The 24,125-nt window shown below is 39.1% G+C and overlaps 2 protein-coding genes across 2 annotated transcripts; one reads left to right on the forward strand and one right to left on the reverse strand.

Annotated features, from left to right (window-relative positions):
* Positions 1–512: 512 nt before the first annotated feature.
* Positions 513–14,079, reverse strand: BRIX1 (biogenesis of ribosomes BRX1). Its single transcript, XM_049767736.1, is given in 11 exon segments — positions 513–798; positions 1,788–1,916; positions 3,777–3,878; positions 3,999–4,049; positions 4,402–4,418; positions 4,421–4,474; positions 4,563–4,612; positions 5,162–5,232; positions 6,942–6,985; positions 11,098–11,209; positions 13,884–14,079. Coding segments are annotated over 11 exon segments (1,059 nt in total). The 5' UTR covers positions 14,043–14,079; the 3' UTR covers positions 513–528.
* Positions 14,080–14,529: 450 nt separating this feature from the next.
* Positions 14,530–22,914, forward strand: RAD1 (RAD1 checkpoint DNA exonuclease). The gene is made up of 5 exons (XM_049767700.1): positions 14,530–14,729; positions 16,731–16,839; positions 20,971–21,229; positions 22,002–22,100; positions 22,584–22,914. The coding sequence occupies exons 1-5, from the start codon at positions 14,535–14,537 to the stop codon at positions 22,765–22,767; spliced, it is 846 nt and encodes a 281-aa protein (XP_049623657.1). The 5' UTR covers positions 14,530–14,534; the 3' UTR covers positions 22,768–22,914.
* The last annotated feature ends 1,211 nt before the right edge of the window (positions 22,915–24,125 follow it).

Raw genomic sequence — 24,125 nt, forward strand, 5'->3', positions numbered from 1 at the left:
ACTTGAGGACTCAAACCACAGTATGATGCTTTTCTTTATACCCATTTACTCCCACCTTACTGTCCAAAACTATACACTTAACACTTCTAAAACTTTTGCTTACAAGAAATGATCAACAAACATTCAGCTTTGCTAATCAAAAAGTCTGAAACCTTATGAATGCTAATTTTTTAATACTACCAAAGCTTTGATTTAAAAAAAAAAAAGGTAGCAGAAGCTAAAAAGACTGTGTTTGGCTGATATTTTATTTAGAAAAACAGATGTTACAAAACCACAAATTTTTTTAATACCACACTAAACTGTAGTTATGACTATCTAAATTTCACTGAAAAATAATGTGCATTCTATGCAGTTTCAGTTTCTGTATAATGAGAAGCATTAAAAATAAAGAATGTATTACTTAAAAATAGAGTAGATACTTATATGGTGATTTTTCAGTATGATGCATATGATGCAGTAGTCCTGAATAAAATATTTACACATTTAATATAAAATAAATATAACAAAACAAATTAGTTATCCATTGATTTATTTTGTATTTCTATTGTTCATCTTCTTTTGCAGTTTTCTTTGCCTTTTGTAAATCTTTTTCTTTCTTGCTTTCAAATCCACTTTTGGCTCTGGTTTTACCCACTGTATTTCTATCGGTTTTTCCTCAGCTGGCACATTGAAAACATCAGCAGTGGGATCATGTGGAAGAATTGTCTTTGGTTCTTTCTTTCTCAATTTCTGCACATCTTTCACTTGCTGTCTCTCTTTGTATTTTGCAGCCGTGATGGACCTTATGATACGCCGATGCTAGAAATGAAAAGTGTTGAAAAATAAACTAACACTGACTGACAGTATGACTAGGATATTAATGTTCTTTTCCCCAAGTAATTTACAAGACTATATTCAATGAAAACCAAACCAGTTTCATAGTTAATATTAAGAAAGATTATGTAGGGGCCAGAGGGTAGCAAGGCGGTCAGGCAATTGCCTTGCATGTGACTGATCTGGAGGCACTCGGTTCAATTCTCAGTCCCCAGCCTGCCAGTGGGGATTTGAGTGCAGAGCCAGGACAAACCCCTGAGCTCTGCTGGGTGTTGCCCAAAAACCAATCAATCAATCAATCAAGTTTTAAAAAAAAGAAGAGGGGCCGGAGAGATAGCATGGAGGTAAGGTGTTTGCCTTTCATGCAGGAGGTCATCGGTTCGAATCCCGGCGCCCCATATGGTCCCCTGTGCCTGCCAGGAGCAATTTCTGAGCCTGGAGCCAGGAATAACCCCTGAGCACTGCCAGGTGTGACCCAAAAACCAAAAACCAAAAAAAAAAAAAAAAAGAAGAAGAAAAAGAGGGGCTGGAGCAAAAGCACAGCAGTAAGGCATTTACCTTGCACACATCTAACACAGGACCAAACTCTGTTCAAGAAACCAGGTAACCCATATGGTCCCCTGAGCCTGGCAGAAGCGATTTCTGAACAGAGCCAGTAGAGACTCCTGAGTGCCGCCAGGTGTAACCCAAAACAAATAAACAAACAAACAAAAAGAGAGCACAGTGAATAGGGTTTTTGCCTGGGATGGGGCTGACCCGGTTTTGATCCCTGGCAACCCATATAGCAGTACCCTGAAAACCACCAGTATTAACCCCTGAGCTCAGAGCCAGGAGTAACCAGAGCATATTGGGTGTGGCTCCAAAAAAACAAGAACGGTTATGTACTGTAAGTATCTGGCCAAAGAATTCTAGGAAATTAAAGACTATCACACAACAATAATCCCTCAAGACAAACAAACACCTAGTTTGCTTACCATATTTGGTGACTGGTAGTGAGGATTTTCATATAAAGTTGGTCCTCCAAAACTTCCCTGGAAAATCTTTATGAGGTTTAACACAAAACGAGGTCCTATTTCTACAAGAGCAGCATCTTCTTCTATGATCTTTAATAATAATTTAAAAAAAATTTTTAGTTTGGATACATTATTTCCTAAAAATCACTGTCTATTACCTGTGTATATATAATACTATTACAAACGTGACTCCAATGAACTAGATATCAAAAACATCAGAGATAAGATGAAGGTGAAACTTGGCAAATGTCAAATAAGTTATTTTCTAAGTTACACTACTAGCTATCAGTACTAGCTAAAGGAACAATAGAACCATTTTTTAAAATGGTTATAATGTGGGCCCAGAGAGATAGCACAGCAGTGTTTGCCTTGCAAGCAGCCGATCAAGGACCTAAGGTGGTTGGGTCGAATCCTGGTGTCCCATATGGTCCCCCGTGCCTGCCAGGAGCTATTTCTAAGCAGACAGCCAGGAGTAACCCCTGAGCACCGCCGGGTGTGCCCCCCCCCAAAAAAAATACCCAAAAAATGGTTATAATGTGTTCTTTCATTTTTATTATTTTATTTTTATTTTTTGGGTTTTTGGTTTTTTGGGACACACCAACAGGGGTTACTCCTGTCTCTGTACTCAGAAATTATTCCTGGCAGGCTCAGGAAACCATACGGAATGCCAGGAATTGAACATGGGTCGGTATCTGCTGGCAGTGTGCGAGGCAAACACCTTATTCACCATGCGCTAGCCCCAATAAAATGTGTTCATTTAAAAACAACCTAAAATTTTTTAGTATTGTGCTTCATACAATGCATAATTATTGAGTAACTGATTAATGCAGATTTTTAAAAACTGTACTAAACCACTGGGGAAATATTTTAAAATTTAAATCAACTCTAAACTGTTTTTATAAGTCTAATTCAAACTAGATGTACAGGCATATAAAAGGACATATAATAACATTTATGAGTGGCTCGTGAGTCAGTAAATGGTTGGCTTGGATACATTTACCTTTAGAGATTACCTGCTGTAACTGCCACCCACATCAAATGCTATGTGTACTTTCTCTTATATTTTTCTAAATAAAACCATTTTATTCACTTAACAAAAAAGGTATTGTGGGAAAGGGACATTGGAGGAGAGAAAGGTCACACTAGTGGTGGGATTGGTATTGGAACATTAAATAACTGAAACAAGTATATTACAATTAACTTTAAAAATCAGTTATAAATAAAAATGATTTTTAAAAGAGTAATTATCCTTAACTCACTCTGAAAGATGTTTGACATAGAAAAAAGGCAGTTTACATTCTATGTGGAAATTTTATTTTGCAGCTTATCTACTCTCCTCCTTTGGCGGACTTATCCTGTCAAACTCCGACTCAGAGATTTCCACAATCACTGCTCTTTCCAAATTAGTCATGATGACACATCTAAATTATAAAACTAGTAAATGCTATCTACAGGAATAATTATCTTTTCCTAAGTCTTAAAATCCCTGCTTCCTACATAGAATATTACCTCTTAGGACAGGAACATAACTTTACTGAATATATAATGGTTTTCGATTATATATTATATACTCCTTACCATTTTAGATATATTATATATTTATATATTACATATTATATTTTATATAACCTAAAAATATAAATATTATATACTCCCAACCATTTGATAGATAATAAAAGAAGTAGGTCAAGAATTCTTAAAAATAAAAACAAGGAGGCTGGATAGATAGCATGGAGGTAAAGCGTTTGCCTTGCATGCAGAAGGACTGTGGATCAAATTCTGGCATCCCATATGGCCCTCCAAACCTACCAGGAGCTATTTTCGAGCACAGAGCCAGGAATAACCCCTGAGCTCTGCTGAGTGTGTGTGACCCAAAAACCAATAAATAAATAAATACATAAATACATAATAATAAATAAATAAATAAAATAAAAGCAAATTAAAGCTCACTTGAAAGTTCCGGAACCAGATCCTATTGTCCAAAATGGTAAAAGTAAACACATGATCCACAAATGGTTGGCTTCTGGGATGGTACCGTGGAGTACTAAAGATCTACATTAAAAATAATAAAAAGTCACTTCTTACTCTATGCTGTGTCATATACATTTTAAAGAGCAAATAATAAAATTATTTATAATATTATTAAAACATCTTTCTAGAAAAGATAGTTACCTGAATTAAGAGTTCTTTTAACAAAGTATAATGTGGTGCTTCATCAAAAGCCTATAAGAATAAAAGTGAACAAATTTGTAATGGTAGAAAGAATACTTTATTAAACTGAATTGGAGGGATATTTGGGACATCAGTGATGGGAATGTTGCACTGGTGATGGGGGTATTCTTTACATGACTGAAACCCAACCACAATCATGTTTGTAATCAAGGTGTTTAAATAATATATAAAAAAACATTTTATGACAAAACTAAATCATGAACTACTTTTTAATTATGGGGGTAACACATATTATGAACTATGGCATTTAAATAAAGTATTTTTAATTAAAAGAAAAAATAAACAACCATATTCACTAAAGCAGAATATGGAATAGACTTCATTTGCTAAATCAAAAACTTACTGGATCAAAGGACAAAAGGGTCGGGAACCTTTCAAAACAGTTCCAGTCATCTTTAGTTCAGCTAGAGTATGAACTAGAAAAACAACAAAAACAGTTACAACTCTTGACAATTAACATACAAGATTTTTTTAATTTGTCTATTTTTAATTCAGATAGCTTACTATTTTGAACAAGGAATTTAGCAGATGGTCCATGAGGTGAATTTGAAAGCCTGAAAAATAAATGTTTTCAATATTTAGAATTTATAAAGTAGTAAATTCTTCTACCAAATTCAAATTTAAACGATACTATTATGTATACCTATTACTACATATATCTCCTTTAAAGCTTTCAATTGGGGCCAAGTGATAATATCGTGGGCAGAAGGCTTGTTCACTGCCACCCAGGTTGGATCCCCAGCATCCCATATGGTCCTCCAAGCATCACCCAATAGTGATTCCTAAATGCAGAAACCAGAAGAAACCCGAGTACCCGCAGGGTGGAATTCCAAACAGTAACCAAACACAAAAATAAAAGGCTTCAAATGTTGTGCAAATCAAATGAGCTTACTTCAGTCTCTGATTCCTGACCAGCAAAAAGCCTGGAAGGAAATCAAGGTATAACCCAGAGCAAATCTATCTATCTGAGAACGTGGCTTACTAGTAAAGAACTGCCATACATAGGTGAGACTCTAGAATTGATTCCAGACACCAAGAAAGATAGGAAGAACTAATCTATTTAATATAATGAGCTCCATATCAAACTTAATAAATTTACTTACCACATGTAGAGATCTTGTTTCTTCTTAGCTTCAAAATAAATACATTTGTTGCAGTTTTTCATTTCACAAACCTAAATGGCACAAAATGAAGTAGAGGATAAAAATAAAAACTAAAGCAATTCAATGACTCTATTAGGATCCTAAAAAAATTAAATGACTAATAATTCAATTAATATTTGAGCCCTCAAAAAATATACTAGTAGGCGATAAGCATAAAAATCCACATAAATCTATTCACAGAAAGAAATGTTTACAGTTCCTCTCAGTACTCTGAGAAAGATGCTCTACCCAATCTATAGAACTAATTTTTGGGGGTTTGTTTTCCTTGAGGGCCATACCCAGTGAACAGAGGGATTATTCCTGGCATCGGTAGCACCTCTTCCCCTCCCATTTTAAAGTTAACTGGCCTCACTCCTGATTTCTAGGAATCATCTCTTCTAGCAAGTCTTGAATACAAACTGCCAAGACTAGAATCAACTAACCCTGATCATTTACCACCTTATACTGTCACGAATCCTAGGAAAATAGTTCCTTATAAAACCCAGACATCTCTTCTGATGCCTATTTTAATTTTTCTCTCTCCTCTCTCTCAAAATACAGTCCTAATATAACCAAAGACCACTCTCTCCTTTCTTATTCAATCTTCTCCCCCCCACCCTTGGGGGTTTCTCCTGGCTCTACACTCTGGAAGCCATACAGGATGCCACAAATCAAACTTGTGTCCATCTTGGGTCAGCCAAGTGTAAGGCAAACACCCTACCACTCTGCTACCAACCACTCTAGTGCCTGTTTTTATTTTTCAATGTTGCCTTTTTATTAAGGATCAAAAAACTTGATTTATGGGGCTATACTAACAGTGTTTGCCTTGCACATGGCAGTCCCAGGTTCTGTCCCTAGAACCCCAGATGCTTTCCCAAAGTAATTCCTGAGTATAGAGCCAGAAATAAGGCCTATGGTTCCAAAACCAAAAAAAGGAAAAAGAAATTTTATTTCTCTTTATTACTATCACTGTGTACATTACTTCTATAAAATCACTAATGGACTGGTGAAAAATGGAAATACATAAAACCTATTTTAAAGTGAATTTGTCTCAACATCTTGAAGATTTACAGATACATTTGAGAACTACACAAAAGTAATTATGAAATGAAGTCCTATTAGTGCAGTAAACACAAACTACCTGCTATACTATCATTTAACCTGAACTACTTATGAATTAAAAGTAACTACTTAAACATTTCAGGACCAATGCTTGCTTCTTACTGATATTAAAATAAACACCATATACCAAGTTGGCTATTTTTCAGCTCAGCTTTAGCTGCAAAAGCCCAAAACCAGTTAGGATGTTGTTTGGTTAAAGCAGTTCCCAAAGAGTAAATGTCACAATATAGCAAAGCTTATTTTAAATAATTCTAAGCTTGGGGCAGCACCTGGGAGTGCTCAAGGAGCCATAGGTGGTGACAGGAACTGAACTCAATTGGCTGCACCAAAGGCCAAGTGTTTACCCATTCACTGAATTACACTCTCTACTGCCCTTTCTTTTTTTCCTTGCTCTTTTGGGCTATGCCTGGCAGTGCTCAGGGGTTACTCCTACTTCTGCACTCTGGAATTAACTTCTAGCAGTACACAAAGGGTACAGGGAATCAAACCCGGATCATTAAGTGGAAGGGTATCCTTTGCAATGTACTATCTCTCCAGCCCCATTGTTTATATTGTTTATGTTTATATTATATCTTTAATGTTTTAAAATATTTCCCAAATGCAACATTCTTAGAATTACCTCATTAATCACAAACAACTTATCTTTGCGATCCATTTTAGTATCTATGAAAAGAAAAAAGAAAAAGTTAAGACTTCAAATCATATTTTCTAGAAATTGTTTTAAAAAATCTAGTTTAAATGACTTTAATTTTTCAAATGGCAAGTCTGAAAACAAACAAACCCTTTACAATTTTTGTTAATTGTGAAAATCAGAACTCAAGGATTACAAATCATGGTCTAAAGAAATGCTTCTCAGACCTTTTGTGTTCAATGATTCCTTTCAGATATGAATAAAATTCTCACAGACTACAAACTACAACCTACTAAACTAGATTAAATACTTTTAAGAGTCTGAAAGTTGGGGATCAAGGACATTGTTTAATTAGTAAAGATTATGACAGCATAAATGGGGTCACCAATATAAACCCTTGAAGTACAGGCCCCCCCCTCACTCCATTATCACATTGTCCTTTGCCCCCCAAACCACCATTTATTAAATGGCCCTTATTAAAATAAAAAATAAAATAAAATAAAAATAAAAATAAAAAAATAAAATAAAAAACATAAACTAAAATTGAAGCTGATGAAAAATTCTACTTAACATTATAGCTGCCAAAAGTATCTAAAAGTTTTATACGATCATAGAAACAAAAAATTCTTATTCAGATATCTGAAGATGCAAGAATGCAAGCGTGGGAAACATCTGTCTCGGAACCATGATAATAGTGATAAAAGCAAACAAAAGCACCTCTCCCCAAAAGGCATGAAAAACAACTGTGTGGCTGCTATAATTCTAGATTTAGAATGGTATCTTCACTTGCCACAGGCCCTCCATTGCTAAAAGAGAGTAACTTGTTTTGGCTGAGACACAATTTACAGTGCTTCAAATCTTACTCAGGGGTGCACTAATTGTTGTTAATAAGTTTTTCTTTGTTTGGCAGCCCTTGAATTAGTTCGGACAAATTAGCTCATGATCTCTAAGAGCAACAAAGCATTTCTTAAATTTTAAAAAAAGGGGGGGAGTGGGGGAGAAGGGTGTACACCTAGAGAAAAAGGGTGTACACATAAGGTACATTAAGTACCTTGCGCAGTATAGTGAATTGGAAGTCAGCTGCCTGCAGTCCCAATAAAATGTTTTGATACTATTAGGATATCAAATGAGGAAATGGAAAGGTTAGAGGGCAAGTTTTGTATGCAGGAAATTCTGGTTCAATCTCTAGCACTTTGTGGTCACCCTAGCACTGTCAGGAGTAGCTACTGGTCATTACAATCTATGTTCTATGGCAGTTGAAGTGACAGATGGGGAGAGTCAGTTGGCAGTTGGAAGAGATAGTTGGAGGAACAGGAAGAGTCAGATGGTAGTTAAGCCAGGACATGGCCCCTTGTCATGTCATATAAAAGGAGAAACTTGGACTGTTGGCAGGGGCAGAATAGTGACCAGAGCACAGTGCCACTGGCAGAGTGGAGGCTGTGTGAGATAAACTGGAGAAATGCTGCCTGCTTTGTAACTATTCGCTTTTATATCTTCTTTGAACCCAGTTCCCCCTACCTCCCCAGCCACTTCTGGCTAGTGAATTTCCATCTAATTCTCTCTTCCTCTCTGGACCTCTGGGCAGAAGCAAAGCAGCAGGCCTCAGACACCAGGAGAAATAAAAGCTGTATGTAAGTTCTTCTCTCCAGTTCTCTCAGTGGGGGGCAGGGTGGTCAACACAAATTGGTATCCCTGGGTAGATTTGAGGCCCCCACCAAGCGTCTGGGCCACTCAGGTCTCTTCGAGCCTTGCAGAACCAGGCCCTGGCAGCCTTGGGGATCTGCAACCTGCAGCATAGCTACCCTGGGCACCTTGAGCTTCTCTAAAAATGATGACCTTAACAAGTCAAGTGAACCCTGGTTTCTACCGTATTTTCCAGCGTATAAGACGACTTTTGAAACAAAAAAAGTCAACCGAAAATCGGGGATTGTCTTATACCCGAGTAAATCCCAAAAAATGTTTCAATATGCTGCTAAACAAAAATTGTCTGAATATTGCCACAAAACGAATTTTCCAACTCGATCCTGCACCAATCACTGCAAGGCTGCTGGAACTGCCTCTCTAACTCAGCCAACCCAAGCAGGCTTTTTATGCTTGCAAATTAGACAATGTTCTGGACCCGAATCTACACTGTAAAAAGCCTGCTCAGATTGGCCAGAGTCAGAGAGGTAGTCTATTACAATATAACCTTTGAACCTTTGCTTGTTGTGATTGGCTCACTGTGGTAAATTACAGTTGCAGCACAGGAACGTTCTGTCTGATACAGCGAATATAGGCCTTAACCTATGTTTTAACTGCAAGATTAGGGGGTCGCCTTATACGCCAGCAAATACGGTACAAACATATCAGAAATAAGAAAAAATTTAAGTAAAAATATTAAAAGAGAGAAATTGGATAAATGAAAGAGAAATGACTGAGAAAAATAGAAAAATATTTATTATATAGATTAAAAGATTTAGAAACAGAAACAGAAAAAAATGAGCAAAGGAGTTTGTTTTTTTAGAAAAAAGAGGCTTAGACAAAGAAAAATAGAAAATTTTAAATACAGGATATCTGCAGCTTAGAAATAGAAAGTGAAAAATTGATAATCCCACAATTGACCCCTATCAGCAGAAGCAGCTAGAAATAATTCATTGCCTATTTACCCTAAGGAATAGGATAGCACAACATGAGGGCATTTGCCTTGCACACAACCAACACAGGACAGAGTGCAGTTCAAATTCCGGAATCCCATATGGTCACCCAAGCCTGCCAGGGTTTATTTCTGAGGACAGAGCCAGGAGTAACCCCTGAGAGCCGCTGGGTATAACCCAAAAAACCCACACCTCCCCCCCCCCAAAAAGTGGGAGTTTTTCACTTTCTTAGGCTAGGCACAGGATTAAAAAGTTACAAAGTAAATGTTTTATCCCTTAAACACTTTCTTTTCTTCCCTACACCTGTCTCTCAACTTTGGAGCTCCTAACTAAACTGTCAAGAGAAGGTATGTGGCTGACAACCATGGCTTTTGCAGATCACCTGAATGATTCATTCCACTGACTGCTGAAGATAATTCTACATATGTATAAAAAAATAAAAACATATAAGGTGATATTATAGCAGCTTGATACCCAAACTAAAATAAAATACGGGGCTAAAGAGATAGTACAGTGAGTAGAGTGCTTACTTTGTAGAAGCCGATCTAGGTTTGATCTCCCAGCACCCTATGTTGTTCCCTTCAACTCCCTATCACCAGGAGTGATCCCTGAGTGTAAAGCCAGGAGTAAGCCCTGAATACCAATGGTATGGCCAAAACAACCAAACCAAATAGCAAGAAACTTAAGAGACAGAGACTAAGTAGTAAAATTTATGAAGAATTCCTAACAAAACATTAATAGTAAGAATATTGATCTGGGGACAAAAACTGGGCAACCAGTGGTGCTCAGGAGTTATTCCTGGTTAGGCTCTCAGAATTACCCCTGGCAGGGTTGGGGGACCGTATGGGATGCTAGGGAGCAAAGCCAAGTTTGCCACATGCAAGGCAAAAACGCCTTACTCACTGTGATATTGCTTCAGCCCCATCTGACTATGTTTGATTTTAAAGTATCATAGTATTTTACTAGATAAAGTTGAACAAATAAATGTGCTTTCAAATGTTAGTATATAGCTAAGAATGTATTTGATATGTGTTGACCTGACACAAATTTTATTTATTTATTTATAATTTTTATTGTGACCAAAGTGCATTACAAATCTTTCACTGCGTCATTTATGGTACATAGTGATAATGAATGAGGGGCATTCCCACCACCAGTGCTGTTCTCCCTCCGCCCCTGTTCGCAGTATGCATCCCATATCTCCCTCCTCTACCCCCACAGAATGCTAGTGCAACTGGTCTCCACTTTACAGCTTGTTGTAGATTGAGCATCTTATTCCACCGTCATTGGAGTTAAAAAGGATAAGAAAAAAGGGAGAAAAAAATTCGGTGACAACTACCAAAGAAAGAAAGGAGAGAAAAAAAAGAAAAATGAAAGAAAAAAAAATAGACCTGGCAAATAAAAATAAAAATAAATCTCTAAATAATAACCACTGACACAAATTTTATATTGTGACTTTAGGTATTGTTACTGCTATATAATTTTTGTTGAAGTATACGCTACAAAGGCACCTGCTTTAGAATGAGGCATCAACATTCTCAAATCTTGCATTAAATGTCTTGTTCTGAAATTTATTCCTCTGGAAGAAAAGATGAGAACTCGTTCCTTATTTTTCCACTTGCCCTAAAAAAAATAACAAAACAGAATTTAAAATCTTATAATGTTATGTTTTTTAGATAACCTTACAGGAGGTTGGTCAAATAATCCTATACCCTTTACTTTAATCTCTTATCAGCATACAATGTTAAAGGGGGGGGCATACCTCTCCTCAGTTTCTCTCAATCATTCTAATTCATTCTTCTGAATCTAAAGACTCTAGCCATCTTTTTTATTTCTGTTCTTGCCAAACCAGTCCTCATAGTCATTCCTATCATTTCAATTGGCACACTACAGAAAGGTCAGGAATTATCTCCATAAATAGTACTTCAAATATTTGACTTAATATTTTAAATTGAAATCTAGGATATTAAAATTAAAACCTGGTAATTTTCCTTGCTATTCAGTCCATTAGGCTATTTATTTTATAAATGCAGTCAATCTGGATCAACCATCCTTAACATTGAGTATGTCTCCTGAGCCCTACCAGGAACACAAAAGGAGTAAAGCCTTCAGCACCATTGAGTATGGCCTCCAACCAAACCAAACCAAACCAAACCAAACCAAAACCCATACCATCTTTCCTAAATAGAGAGCTCTTGTGCGAATTTTTATAACCATACACAAACTGCAAATCTTCTAGAAGGCTAGACTAGGGCTCCTCCAACAGAAATTTCTGATTAGCACCAGCTCCCTTTCTAACACACAGCTCTGATCACACCTAACCTCCCTAGATAGACCAAAAGGCATCACTTTAACAATATTTCTATTTTTAATCACTTAATTGCCTCCAAGCCAGTGCTATATATACCTCACCTAGAAACTCTCAACATTTTTCCATTTGTGACTTTCTTGCCATTTCCTCTTTTTTGAATACTGAAATTTCACCCTTACTTTGAGTTCCTGCTCAAAACACAAAACCACCGATTGATCACTTTACCTAATTATTTTAGGATAATCTCTATCTTCCGTTTTTTTTTTTTTTTTTTTTTTGGTTTTTTGTTTTTGGGCCACACCCGGTTGACGCTCAGGGGTTACTCCTGGCTATGTGCTCAGAAATCGCCCCTGGCTTGGGGGGGACCATATGGGATGCCGGGGGATTGAACCACAGTCCTTCCTTGGCTAGCGCTTGCAAGGCAGACACCTTACCTCCAGCGCCACCTACCCGGCCCCTTTTTTGTTTTGTTTTTTTTTTTGGTTTTTTGTTTTTGGGGATAATCTCTATCTTCTATACTATATCTCAAGCCCCCATAGCTTTTAACTTCTGACCTAGAAGGATGAGGAAGTATAGACTCTTATTAATAATCTACCATAAATCCAGATCACTCTAAAATAGCATGGTTCTCTTCATCAGTTGCTAGATATCACAGCCACCTCCGTTAGTACTAACTCAACTCAACACGCCTCCTGCCTATTGGAACTAAGTGAAAGCAGAAATGAACATATATTCCTTTCCCGTTTTTCTTTATCCTTTTTGGGATTTGGGCTAATGCCCGAAGGTGTTCAGAGGACCACACGGAATGGCAGAGATGGAACCTAGATCTGCTGCGAACAAGGCCAGTGCCTTACCCTTTGTGCTATCACTCCAGCCTAATCCTCCACTTAAAAAAGTAAAAAATCTAGTGGAAGATGTCAGACTGAAACGGCTCTACGAAACAACTGGTATTTATCTTGTTTTGTAGTAAATTTACATAACATGTAAATTCTTTTTTTCCCTCCCCTTATGTAAATTCTTAAAGGCTTCCTTTCGGGTGGGATAACGTTCTATTTGTTCGATTTTAGAGATTTCAAAGACAGAAGAGGAAACATTAACTTTGTACAAATGTCCAGTACGGTCAAGATCCAAAGCAAATGAAGTTAAGCTAGCCTAGTGACCTCTCCAAATAGCTTTGGTTTTGTTTGTTTGTTTTGATTTTGGGTCACACCCGGCAGCTCTCAGGTTTGCTCTGATTACTCCTGGCTCTAAGCTCAAAAATCGCTCCGGGCAGGCTCGGGGGACCATATGGGATGCCGGGATTCGAACTACCATCCTTTTGCAAGCAAGGCAAACGCCCTGCCTCTATGCTAACTCTCCGGCCCCTCCAAATAGCTTTGTAAGGGGCTACACACACGCATAAGATCCCAGTCTGCCAGCAAGTGAATCCTGAAGCTCCGCAGAGAGCAACAGTCTCCAAATTGCACCACGCCCCCCACACTGACACAGTAACTAGGCCGAAGGACCCCTTATCCGCCGCAGGGGGCGGGTGGCTGACATTACAAGACCCTCATTTATTTACACTATGCTTAGTCTCACAGACACTTAGGCTAAAGTCAATTTATAAGTCAGGCACGATCCAAAGGCTAATAATAATAATAGAGCAATTACAGCACACTAATGAAAGTAACGTGCACCCAAAGCAAATACATTTTATGAAATATCTCCGGTGGCTGACGGTGATGAGAATCGCTTCCCCAGGAGCCGCCATGGGATGATGTTTGAGGCCGCCCACGTTGCACCGGCAGCCTCCAGGGAGCGACCACGTGCAGGAGGAATAGTGCAGGCGCCGCGGATGCTCCATCCCCTGCAAGAGGGCCGAGACGCCGCCGCTGTTTCCACCGGCCACGGCGCGAGTGAGCGGAGCAGCCTTCAAGCCGGTAGGCCCAGCCGAGGTGTGCGGTGCAAAGGCCCCCTTTGTAAGCCTGGATGGGCCGTGTTCTGTACCTTGCAAACGGGGCCTGGGATACGGTTTCGATCTTCTTCCTCCTCTTCGACTACGTCGCTTAGCTTCTTCGCTGACGCCGCGGCATCTTTTTCACTTTTCTTTGGCTTCTTGGCCGGAGTAGACAAGCCCCCACGCCGCTTTCTCTTGGTGGCCGCCATCTTGCCTCGCCGCCTTCGCGCTTGGCCTTCCTTCCGGTTCGACCGCTCTTTCCTTCCGATCTCTATGGTTACATTCCTCCACGCCTGGGTTGGTTCTCGGACTCGCTGGTCCTCTTTATCCGGGTCTCTGTGTGGGGCTCTCTAGGCCTCCTGTAGCTCGATGGTGACTGACGGTGGCAGAGACGGGGCAAACTTCAAAGCGGTGGCGGGAATTGCTCGGCTTCTGCCCTTTTTATTTTCCTCCTGTCACCTAACTCTGGTTGGGGGCTGTTAAGGCGTCGGGACCCCACCACAGAGCTAGGGTTCCAGCAGGCCACCTCGTGGACCGGCTTCCCTGGGCGTCTTGGAGCGTCGTTTGAGGCACCTGGCCTGCGCCCCGCTTTCTGGTCTTGGCGGCACGGCTGCGTGTCCGTGGCCCGTCTTGGCGTCCCCGCAACTTTGCGCGTTCCTTAGGCGCAGGGTCGCGTCTCTGCAGGCGGGAGCAGGTGCACGATGCCCCTGGAGACCACCCAGGTGCGGGGCACGGAGGGCTACAGCCTGGTGGCCAGCCTGGACAACGTCCGCAACCTCTCCACGGTGCTCAAGGCCATTCACTTCCGAGAGCACGCCACGTGCTTCGCGACCAAAAACGGCCTCAAAGTGACCGTGGAGAATGCCAAGTGCGTGCAAGCTAACGCTTTCATTCAGGTAGGGGATGGACCGGGGCGCCCCGAAACCCTGGGGGCCTTGAGATCTTCACCCGGTCTCGTGAGTTCCCCCATCCTTCGGTCCCGTTAGAGCGTTAGGATTTGAGGTTCTGGTATGTTTTGTTTTTTCCTGGTAAGTAATTTTTTTTTTTACCATCTTGTTTTACAGAGCTTCTGGTTTACAAAACCGTCTCTAGTGTAGCAAGCTAAACTGTAGGCTAAGCATTCTGCGTAGTCCTAGTTGACAGGTTTCATCTTATTCCCATTTTGACTGCGTGGGACTGAGGCTCAGAGGTAAATTGTCAACTGCCTCAAAACTGACTACTGACAAGGAACCCAGACCATTTTGGAGGGATCCACACACGGCAGTTTTTAGGGGTTACTCCTGGCAGTGCAGTCAGGGATCACTCCTGGTAAGTGCTCAAGGGCCATCTGGGATGTTGGAGGTCTAATCCAGGTCCTCTGCTTGCAAAGCAAATGCCTTACCCTCTATATCTCTCACACCCCAAGAACACAGAAAATAGGTTACCATAGTTTATTTTTTTGACTACTCTGCTATTTCAAAAACAAACAAAAAAATGAAGCTTACTTTTTATTGGTTATAATAGAATATATTATAAAGTAATATTTTTATGATTTTTGATAGGATTTCATGCATCAGCGTTTTTGTGTAGACCTAAGTGCTAAAATGCACTTAAGGTATGGAAGGATACCATTTTTTTGGTTACATTTTGGGTCAGACCAGGTTGTGCTCAAGCCATACTCTTAGCTCTGCACTCAGAACACTCCTGGTATTGCTCTGGGGACCACCAGATGGTGTGTTGAGTATGCCCTGAATAAGACAACCCATTATTTTCTGTTTTATCTTTCCAATCCTAGCAGTGTATATTTTTATTTGTTATCCTTGCCTTCAAAAGAAAAAACTTGAAAACTATTGTTACTCCTGTGTTAAATTATGTTGCTATTTTCAAAATGGTTTTGATTGGCACAGTTAGAAAGGAAAGTCAGGTGGGGGGTAGATACCAATATAAAGAAAAATAATTTGAAGGGACCGAAGAGATAGCATGGAGGCAGGGCGTTTGCCTTACATGCGGAAGGATGGTGGTTTGAAACCCGGCATCTCATATGGTCCCCCAAGTCTTCCAGGAGTAACTCCTGAGCACTGCCAGGTGTGACCCAAAAACAAAGGAACAAAAAACTTGAAGAGGAATTCTTCATAAGGTTTTTTTTTTTTTTTTTTTTTTTGGTTTTTGGGTCACACCCGGCAGTGCTCAGGGGTTATTCCTGGCTCCAGGCTCAGAAATTGCTCCTGGCAGGCACAGGGGACCATATGGGATGCCGGGATTCAAACCGATGACCTCCTGCATGAAAGGCAAACACCTTACCTCCATGCTATCTCTCCGGCCCCTCTTCATAAGGTTTTATTTTATTTTTATTATGTATGTTTTGGGGGGGTCACACCTAGCAATGCTCGGGTTTTTCCTGGCTCTGCATTCAGGAATCACTCCTGTGTCAGCCCAGGGAACTATATGGGGTGCCGGGGATCAAACCTCAGTTAGTTGTCTGCGTGCAAGGCCAGCGTGCCATTGTTTTGCTACCATTATGGCTCTCTGGCCCCTGAATCTTTCATAAGGTTTTAAATGAGAAACATAACCACAGTTACTCTTTCCAGCTATTGACTAATATTGTATGAGTATTGGATAATGGTTGACATAAGCTTAAGCATTTTGGAGGGGCGGGGGAGATAGCGTAAAGTTTTGTAATAAATGGCACAGCCCCTGACTTTAGGCCCCAGCATCATGTCCCCCCAATCCCAAAGAATATCCTCTAGACATCTCCCCAAATTTGTGGAGACCAAACTCCCTCCAAAATGTTTTGTTAATCGGAAATGCATTTCATGATGATAGTACAGTATTATTTTAAAAACATGTCCATTCCTGCATCATACATGAGTTCTATTTTCTTAATGTTTTAATGCATTCTCATGTTTATGTTTTCATAGGCTGCAATATTTCAAGAATTTTCAGTTCAGGAAGAATCTGTTACTTTTCGAGTTAATTTAACTGTCCTTTTAGACTGTTTATCTATTTTTGGATCAAGTCCTGTGCCAGGTGAATCATTTTATTATATTATAACAACATAAAAGGTTTATACAGGATAGCTAATACCGAAAAAATATTAGAATTTAAGTGATACAAATATTTGTTAGGAAGTTGCCACTTCAGGGGTGTGAGTGACAGGTAGTATAGTGGGTAAGGCTTTGGCTTGCATACAACTGACCCAGATTTGATCCCTGGCACCCATATGTCCCATAATTCCACTAGGATTAATTCCTGAGTGCAGAGCTTGTAGTAACCCCTGAGCACCACGCACAAACAAACAAACAAGCCATTTCTTTATTGTTCACAAATTGAGTTCACAACAAATATAGAAATGTGTTTATGAATTTTTTATATATGCAAAGTATTTAGTTGTCTTTTTTTAATTTACAAAGCTTTGACATTTTAAATTTAAAGTTCACCAAAGACTTTGAGTGTTTTTAGTTATGTTGGGGCACATCTATCTGTGTGTGCGTAAGGCTTACTCCTGCCTTTTCACTCAGAAGTCACTCTTAGTGGGCTTGGATACCATATGGGATAATGGGGATTAAACCCATTATCCAGTTGGGTTAACCTTGTACAAGGCAAGCACCCTACCCTCTGGTCTATAGCTCTGGCCCCAAAGTTTTGTTCTGTTTTTTTTGTTTTGTTTTGTTTTTTGTTTGTTTGTGTTTTGCTACACCCAGCAATGCCCAGATCTTACTCCTGGCTCTCTGTTCATAGATCACTCCTGACTAAGCTTTGAGGACCTTATGAGCTGGTGGGAACTAACTTGGGTTGGCCCCATACAAAGCAAGTGCCTTATTCACTCTACTATCTCTCCAGCCCTACAGTATTTAACATTGTGAAATGTTTTGCTTTATCCCTTAACTTGTTCAGAATTACAGTTTGTATCAAAGGAAACCTAGAAATCAATTCTCCGACTTGTTATGTTCAGTTGTTTTCCCCCCTTTGGAGCCGTTTCTTATATTTACTTTCTAAAATGCTTTTCGATAAAAGTACGCATTTTATTTAGGGATTTATAGGAATGATGAATTAAATTGCTACAGATATAAAACTAAAATGTCACAGAAAATGGGAAAATGTCACAGAAAAGCAATAAGGAGCCCAGGGAAAATTTTATTGAGGTTCTTTATAAAGTATTTTTAATTTTGTGGGGCCAGAGAGATAGCGTGAAGGTAGAGTGTTTGCCTTGCATGCAAAAGGACGGTAGCTCGAATCCCGAGCCTGCCGGGAGCGACTTCTGAGTGTAGAGCCAGGAGTAACTTCTGAGCGCTGCTGGGTGTGACCCAAGCCCCCCCCCCCCAAAAAAAAAAAAGTATTTTTAATTTTGTACTAACATTAGTATTAAGTATACTATTAAATATTTATTTATATGTCTGTCTATTCCCTTCTCACTCTTGGCCCTCTTCCTCCTATAACAGAAAGGAGCTAAAAAGTTTTGCTATGTTTTTTCTATGTCAGTTATTGTGTTGCTGAAACCCTAAACACATTTAATCACCTCCATTTTCTGGTAATTTGATCTTAAAATTCAAGGTAAGGAATGTCTCCCAATAGAACATGCTGGAAGGATCCTTACAGTAAATAGATTTGGTACAGTCTAAACAGTCCAGTGTTGGCACAGATTGTGCCCTCAAGACACAGCATAATACATTCTATATAATTCTTTTTTTTTATATACATATATAATTTTTATTGTGACCAAAGTGAATTACAAATCTTTCACAGTGATATTTAAGGTACATAGTAACATTGAATCAGGAGCATTCCCACCAACACTGTTGTCCTCCCTCCACCCCTGTTCCCAGCATGCATCCCATCCCTCCTTCCTTTGCTGCAGCCCTCCTGGGCTGCTAGTATAACCTTCTATGTATAGCATGTTGTAGATTGGGTATCGATTCTGTTGTCATTGACTTTAGATTTGGTGTTTAAGTCTGATCACTTTTTTTTATTTCTACTCAGTGTTCATACGACTGTTTGATCTTGGTACGATCCATTTTTTCCCCTCAAATTATGAGGCAGAACAAGGTGATTCAAGTTATATGGTTCTATTTGAAAATAAAAAGAAAAAAGAAAGGAAAGGAAAGAAAAAAAACAAAAAACAAAAAACCTGGAGGAATTTGTCTAGAGGTTATAAATATCAATTTAAAAGAAAGGGGAAAAAGAAAAACATAACAAAGAGAAAAAATACAAAAAACAGAAACAAAAAATAAAAAAACAACCACAGCAATAAAGACAACAACCAAACAATAACCATGAGCATGAAATAAAAAGAAAAAAAAGAAGTAAGAAGAAAGAATAAATTGTGCTTTTATTCTTTTTTTTTGCATAGGCACAGTAAATATTAGGGAGAGTAGAAAGGGAATTCTCTTGGCCTAAGGGATACAGGATTTTTTCCGCTCTTGAAGAATACTGTCATGGGAATAACTACAGGCTCTGTACATGCTCTTTTTCACACCCCCAGATCTTTTTATAGTGCCAGGAAACTTTCTGCTCAGTTGTGGATGATAAAAGCAGGCCTCCGTAACTAGAGATGTTGGTATTTGCACAGGTTATTGGATGAAGCCTAGGATAGGGTCTTTCTTTACCATTCTAGAAGTTCTGTTCCATCACTGTTGTGTTTTTGGTTTTTGGTTTTTGGGACACACCCATTTGACACTACTCCTAGGTATGTGCTCAGAAATCACCCCTGGCTTGGGGGGACCATATGGGATGCTGGGGGATCAAACCGAGGTCCATCCTATGGTAGTACTTGCAAGGCAGACACCTTACCTCTAGCGCCACCTTCCCGGCCTCCCATCACTGTTGTTTTAATCAGTCTTCTGTGATTGATGGTCTTGGTTTTTGTATCGACCCTAGAGTGAAGCCTCAGAGATAGTCTTTCATTATGTTTCCAAAAGTTCTGCTCAGTCACAGTTGTCACAGTCAGACCTCAGACCTCTGCAGTTAGAGATCTTGGTTATTGTACAGATCGTAGGCTGAAGCCTAGGCTAGGATCTTATTGGTCTCAGGATAAATTCTGCCCAGTCATGGTTGTCAAAGTCAGTCTTATGTAGTTAGCAGTCTTGATTTTTGCACAGGTCAAAGGATGACATACATGTCTTCTGATTTCATCTTACCATTAGATGATGAGATAGGACAACCTGCTCTTAGCTCCAATTGTTGCCGTTTCATTGTGGTCAGGATGTCATATCAAAACTGGCGCAAGATGGTGCTTGAGCAGTATTAGGAATTTCCCAGGGGGAGTTTGTTCTGGTGCTGTTGCAGGAACCTGTGTCAGTTCTATGTCTGGGATCTAGGGCTCAGATTGGACGGTCACTGTCTGATTACATGTAGTCTAAGTTGGGTCCACATGACACATGTTCAGGGTGGGAGGCGCCCCTGTATTATAAAATGTAGGGTTCTTATCCCTAGTAGATAAGAGCTTGTTTCTATACATAAAATTTCCCCCTTTTTTAGTATGCCTTTGCAAAAAGGATTGGTGCCATATTAGATTGCTGATGCATTTAGGGGTGAGAATGTCAGTCTACACCCTCTCTGTTCCTTGGTTTTGACCTGAGCTTTTATCCCAGGCTCTATATAATTCTTTTTATTTAAAACTTTTTTTTTAGTTACTAAGCTGTTTAAGTTTTATTAACCTCCAGATACTGTATAATTCTTATCTTTAGAGTATTGGTTCATGGATATTCTCCACTTGAAACTATAAGTATATAATTAGTGAGCTGTTTCTGAGTGTTTATTGGAAAGCTGGAAAATGATTTCAAAAGTTACGTTTTATACGGGTTCTGAGTTTTGTTTTTGTTTTTTGCAGTTTTTGGAATTATTTACACACAGGTGTCTTGTGACTCCTTAGTAGGAGACACTTTTATGCTAGAAATTGAACAAAATATCTAACGAGCAGTTATAGTTATCACTTGAGGAGAAGCTGGAAACGGAGCTTTAAAGTTAAGTTCCATAGGGCAAATAGTACAGCAAGTAGGGTGCTTACCTTGTCATCACCTGGGCTGACTCCAGCATCTCATAGGCCAGGCGTGATTCCTGAGTTCAAACCACGGAGAACTGCCAAGAGTGACCCCAAAACAAACAGGCAAACAAACAAAAATTAAGTTAAGCCCTTAAATCTGATGAATTTCCATTTTTCAGGAACTTTAACTGCACTTCGCATGTGCTACCAAGGTTATGGTTACCCATTGATGTTATTTCTGGAAGAAGGAGGAGTGGTGACAGTCTGTAAAATCAATACTCAGGAGCCTGAAGAAACTCTGGATTTTGATTTCTGCAGCACCAATGTTATTAATAAAATTATTCTACAGTCCGAAGGACTGCGTGAAGCATTTTCTGAATTGGATATGACAAGTGAGGTCCTCCAGATCACCATGTCTCCCAACAAGCCTTACTTCAGGTATATGAAAGCTTTGCACTTAAGTGTATAATGTCTCCCTGCTTTTAAATTTACTTGCGCTGCAGAATTTTTATTATCTAGGTTCCTAGAATTTGCTTCTGGTTTACATTCAGTGGTACTTGAGGAACCTTGTGCCTGTGATTGAACCCTAGGCTGCTGCATGCAAAGTCTTAGGTCTTAATATGCTAAAGGTGTGCAAAAGTGCACCCAGGATAGAATAGAAGAGATAACAGGTCACTCTGTAGCTGAAAAAGAATAGTATTAGGGTCTTTAAGATACCTGCTGATTAGCTATGTGAAAGACTGAATGCTGATCTCTGTCAGCTTAAAACAATGGCTTCCTTGTTGGATGGAGATGGGAGGAGCAATATTGTATTGAATAAATACTTGCTTGTTAGACAACTGGGGGGTTGCCCTGGTGACCCTAAAATTTGGACAGCCCATGTATATTTGTCACCAGGATAGTCTGTATGCATTTAAATACTGATTACAAAGTTATTCAGGATTGAGTTTCAGTCTTCCAGTGTATACCATCCTTCACCATGAACATTTCCTGCTACCAGTGTTCCCAGTTTCTCTCCCAGCCTCCTCTTGGGTAGGCATTTCTCTCACTTTTTTTTTCTTTTAGACACTATGGTTTGTACTATTGTTAGAAGTATTCTCTTCATTTGAATACTAATACAGCATGTTACTGAAACAGTGAATTCATTCATTGCTACTTTACTCAGTTTTGTATATTTTTGTCCTTTTGTCTCTTTTTGTTCTTTCTATAGGTTATCTACTTTTGGAAATGCTGGAAGCTCTCACCTTGACTATCCCAAAGACTCTGATTTGGTGGAATCATTTCAGTGTAATCAGACTGAGGTCAACAGGTCAGTTATTACAGACATTGCATTTGCTGATGCAGAAATCTCAAATTTCTTTTACTTTTTTTTTTTTTTTTTTTTGGTTTTTGGCCACACCCGGTGACACTCCAGGGTTACTCCTGGCTATGCACTCAGAAATTGCTCCTGGCTTGGGTGACCATATGGGATGCTGGGGGATCAAACTGGGGTCCGTCCTAGGCTAGTGAGGGCAAGGCAGATGCCTTACCACTTGTGCCACAGCTCTAGCCCCTACATGATATTTTTGATTGTTTAATTTTACACTTGATAGCATTTAAGAAATGGAATAGTAGGATTTACTTGGGATTTTTGTTTGTAATAAATGGAAATTAAGTAATAAAACATTAGAATAAGAATTGCACTGAATCTTGTACTTAGTACCTGGTTATTCTTGGTTTTTAGCTTTCACTTAGAGTTATGAACATTGTTTTGTCTCTAAATAACAGCTTTTTCTTTGCTCTTCTGTTTTAGATACAAGATTTCTTTACTGAAACCCTCCACAAAAGCCTTGGTTCTGTCTTGTAAAGTGTCTATTCGGACAGATAACCGAGGATTCCTTTCATTACAATATATGATTAAAAATGAAGATGGACAAATATGTTTTGTGGAATATTACTGTTGCCCAGATGAAGAAATTCCTGAATCTGAATCTTAAATGTGATTATACAGACATTCATAATAGGTCATGTTCTCATCCAGGGCAATCTACCCCTCAGGGGTCTCATTGGATTTTCTAAAGAGAGAGAGAAAAAATGTTGGGTGGGTCTCTGGCTCTAATAGTTTGCATGTAGTTTATAGTTAACTTTTTATGTATCACTAGATTATCCAGCACCTTGACTACCTGGTAGTTCTCATTTGTACTATGAAATTATTTATGAACCATGATGAATAAAATATATCTTCACTTCTATTTATGTAGGACATTTTCAAAATGTGGCTTAGTAAAGCCATTTATAAAGCAATCATTATTTAGGAATTAGCAAAAGCAAAGGCATATTAGTTTGAGAACCATTGTTTTACGGGACACTTTTAAAACATAGAGCAGTGCACTGCACTGAAGTGATTGCTCTTACATGCAAGTTCTTTACAAGTGTTCTGATTTAGACACTGTCAAACAAGTTTGAATCACTGTGGATCGTTTTTCAACTATGCATTTAAAAATATAAGAAATAAATGTCTTCCCAGATTTTCTTCCGGCTTTCTATATATATTGTTCAGTGTAGTAAGGATTTACTAGCTGTCTTATGTTTGCTTTTGAGTTCCTTGGCTAAAACAAGGTGTAGAAAACCAATTATTAAGTGATTTTTGCACTTACTTGGATAATACTTAATAACATATTTTTTTAGACTGTAGCTATGTAATAAAATGTTTTATATGGTTGGTGGACAGCATATGTTATGTGTTTGGGGACACACCCAACTCTGCTCAGGGGTTACTCCTGGCTCTGCTCAGGAATCATTCCTGGTGCTTACTGGATCATATGGGCTGTTTGGCTGTATGCAGGCAAATGCCTTACCCTCTTCTACTATTGTTTTGGCCCCTCTGATGTGTTCTTTAATAGGAAAACAATGTAACTAAAATTTTAAAACGATCTCACAAGAGCTCATTGTGCCTGTGTGTCTTAGTGTACCGACATTATTGTCCACTGGAGTGTCATGTCAGCCCAGTGCAGGATTAATTTAGCTTCTACCCTGATCCTTACATACTGATGCCCATCATGGAAGCCACACACCCCTACCCAGCCCCAAATAAAAGTGGTGCTGCAGCATAGATGAGAACTGTTAAATTATGTTTACCAAAATCTGAGGCCATATTTGGAATGCTGTGCCTTAAAAGAGATCACATTGCATTAGAGGAAATGGTTTGACAAGAAATGCCACAAAGTCCTTGGAAAGGCTTTCTCGTATGAGCTGATGTAAGGTTAGGTGACTAGTTCAGCATGAAGACCTGATCTAATCATTCTTCTCAACAACCTTTGTATGCTCACTAGGTATAAAAGTAGGAATTTGTGAA

This window comes from Suncus etruscus, chromosome 2 (assembly GCF_024139225.1).
Source record: "Suncus etruscus isolate mSunEtr1 chromosome 2, mSunEtr1.pri.cur, whole genome shotgun sequence".
NCBI classification, from domain to species: domain Eukaryota; kingdom Metazoa; phylum Chordata; class Mammalia; order Eulipotyphla; family Soricidae; genus Suncus; species Suncus etruscus.

Coding starts and splice junctions, on each gene's coding strand:
- RAD1 (XM_049767700.1), top strand. CDS start 14,535: ATGCCCCTGGAGACCACCCAGGTGCGGGGCACGGAGGGCTACAGCCTG. Junction 16,840..20,970: donor TGGATCAAGTCCTGTGCCAG/GTGAATCATTTT, acceptor TCCATTTTTCAG/GAACTTTAACTGCACTTCGC. Junction 21,230..22,001: donor CCCAACAAGCCTTACTTCAG/GTATATGAAAGC, acceptor TTCTTTCTATAG/GTTATCTACTTTTGGAAATG.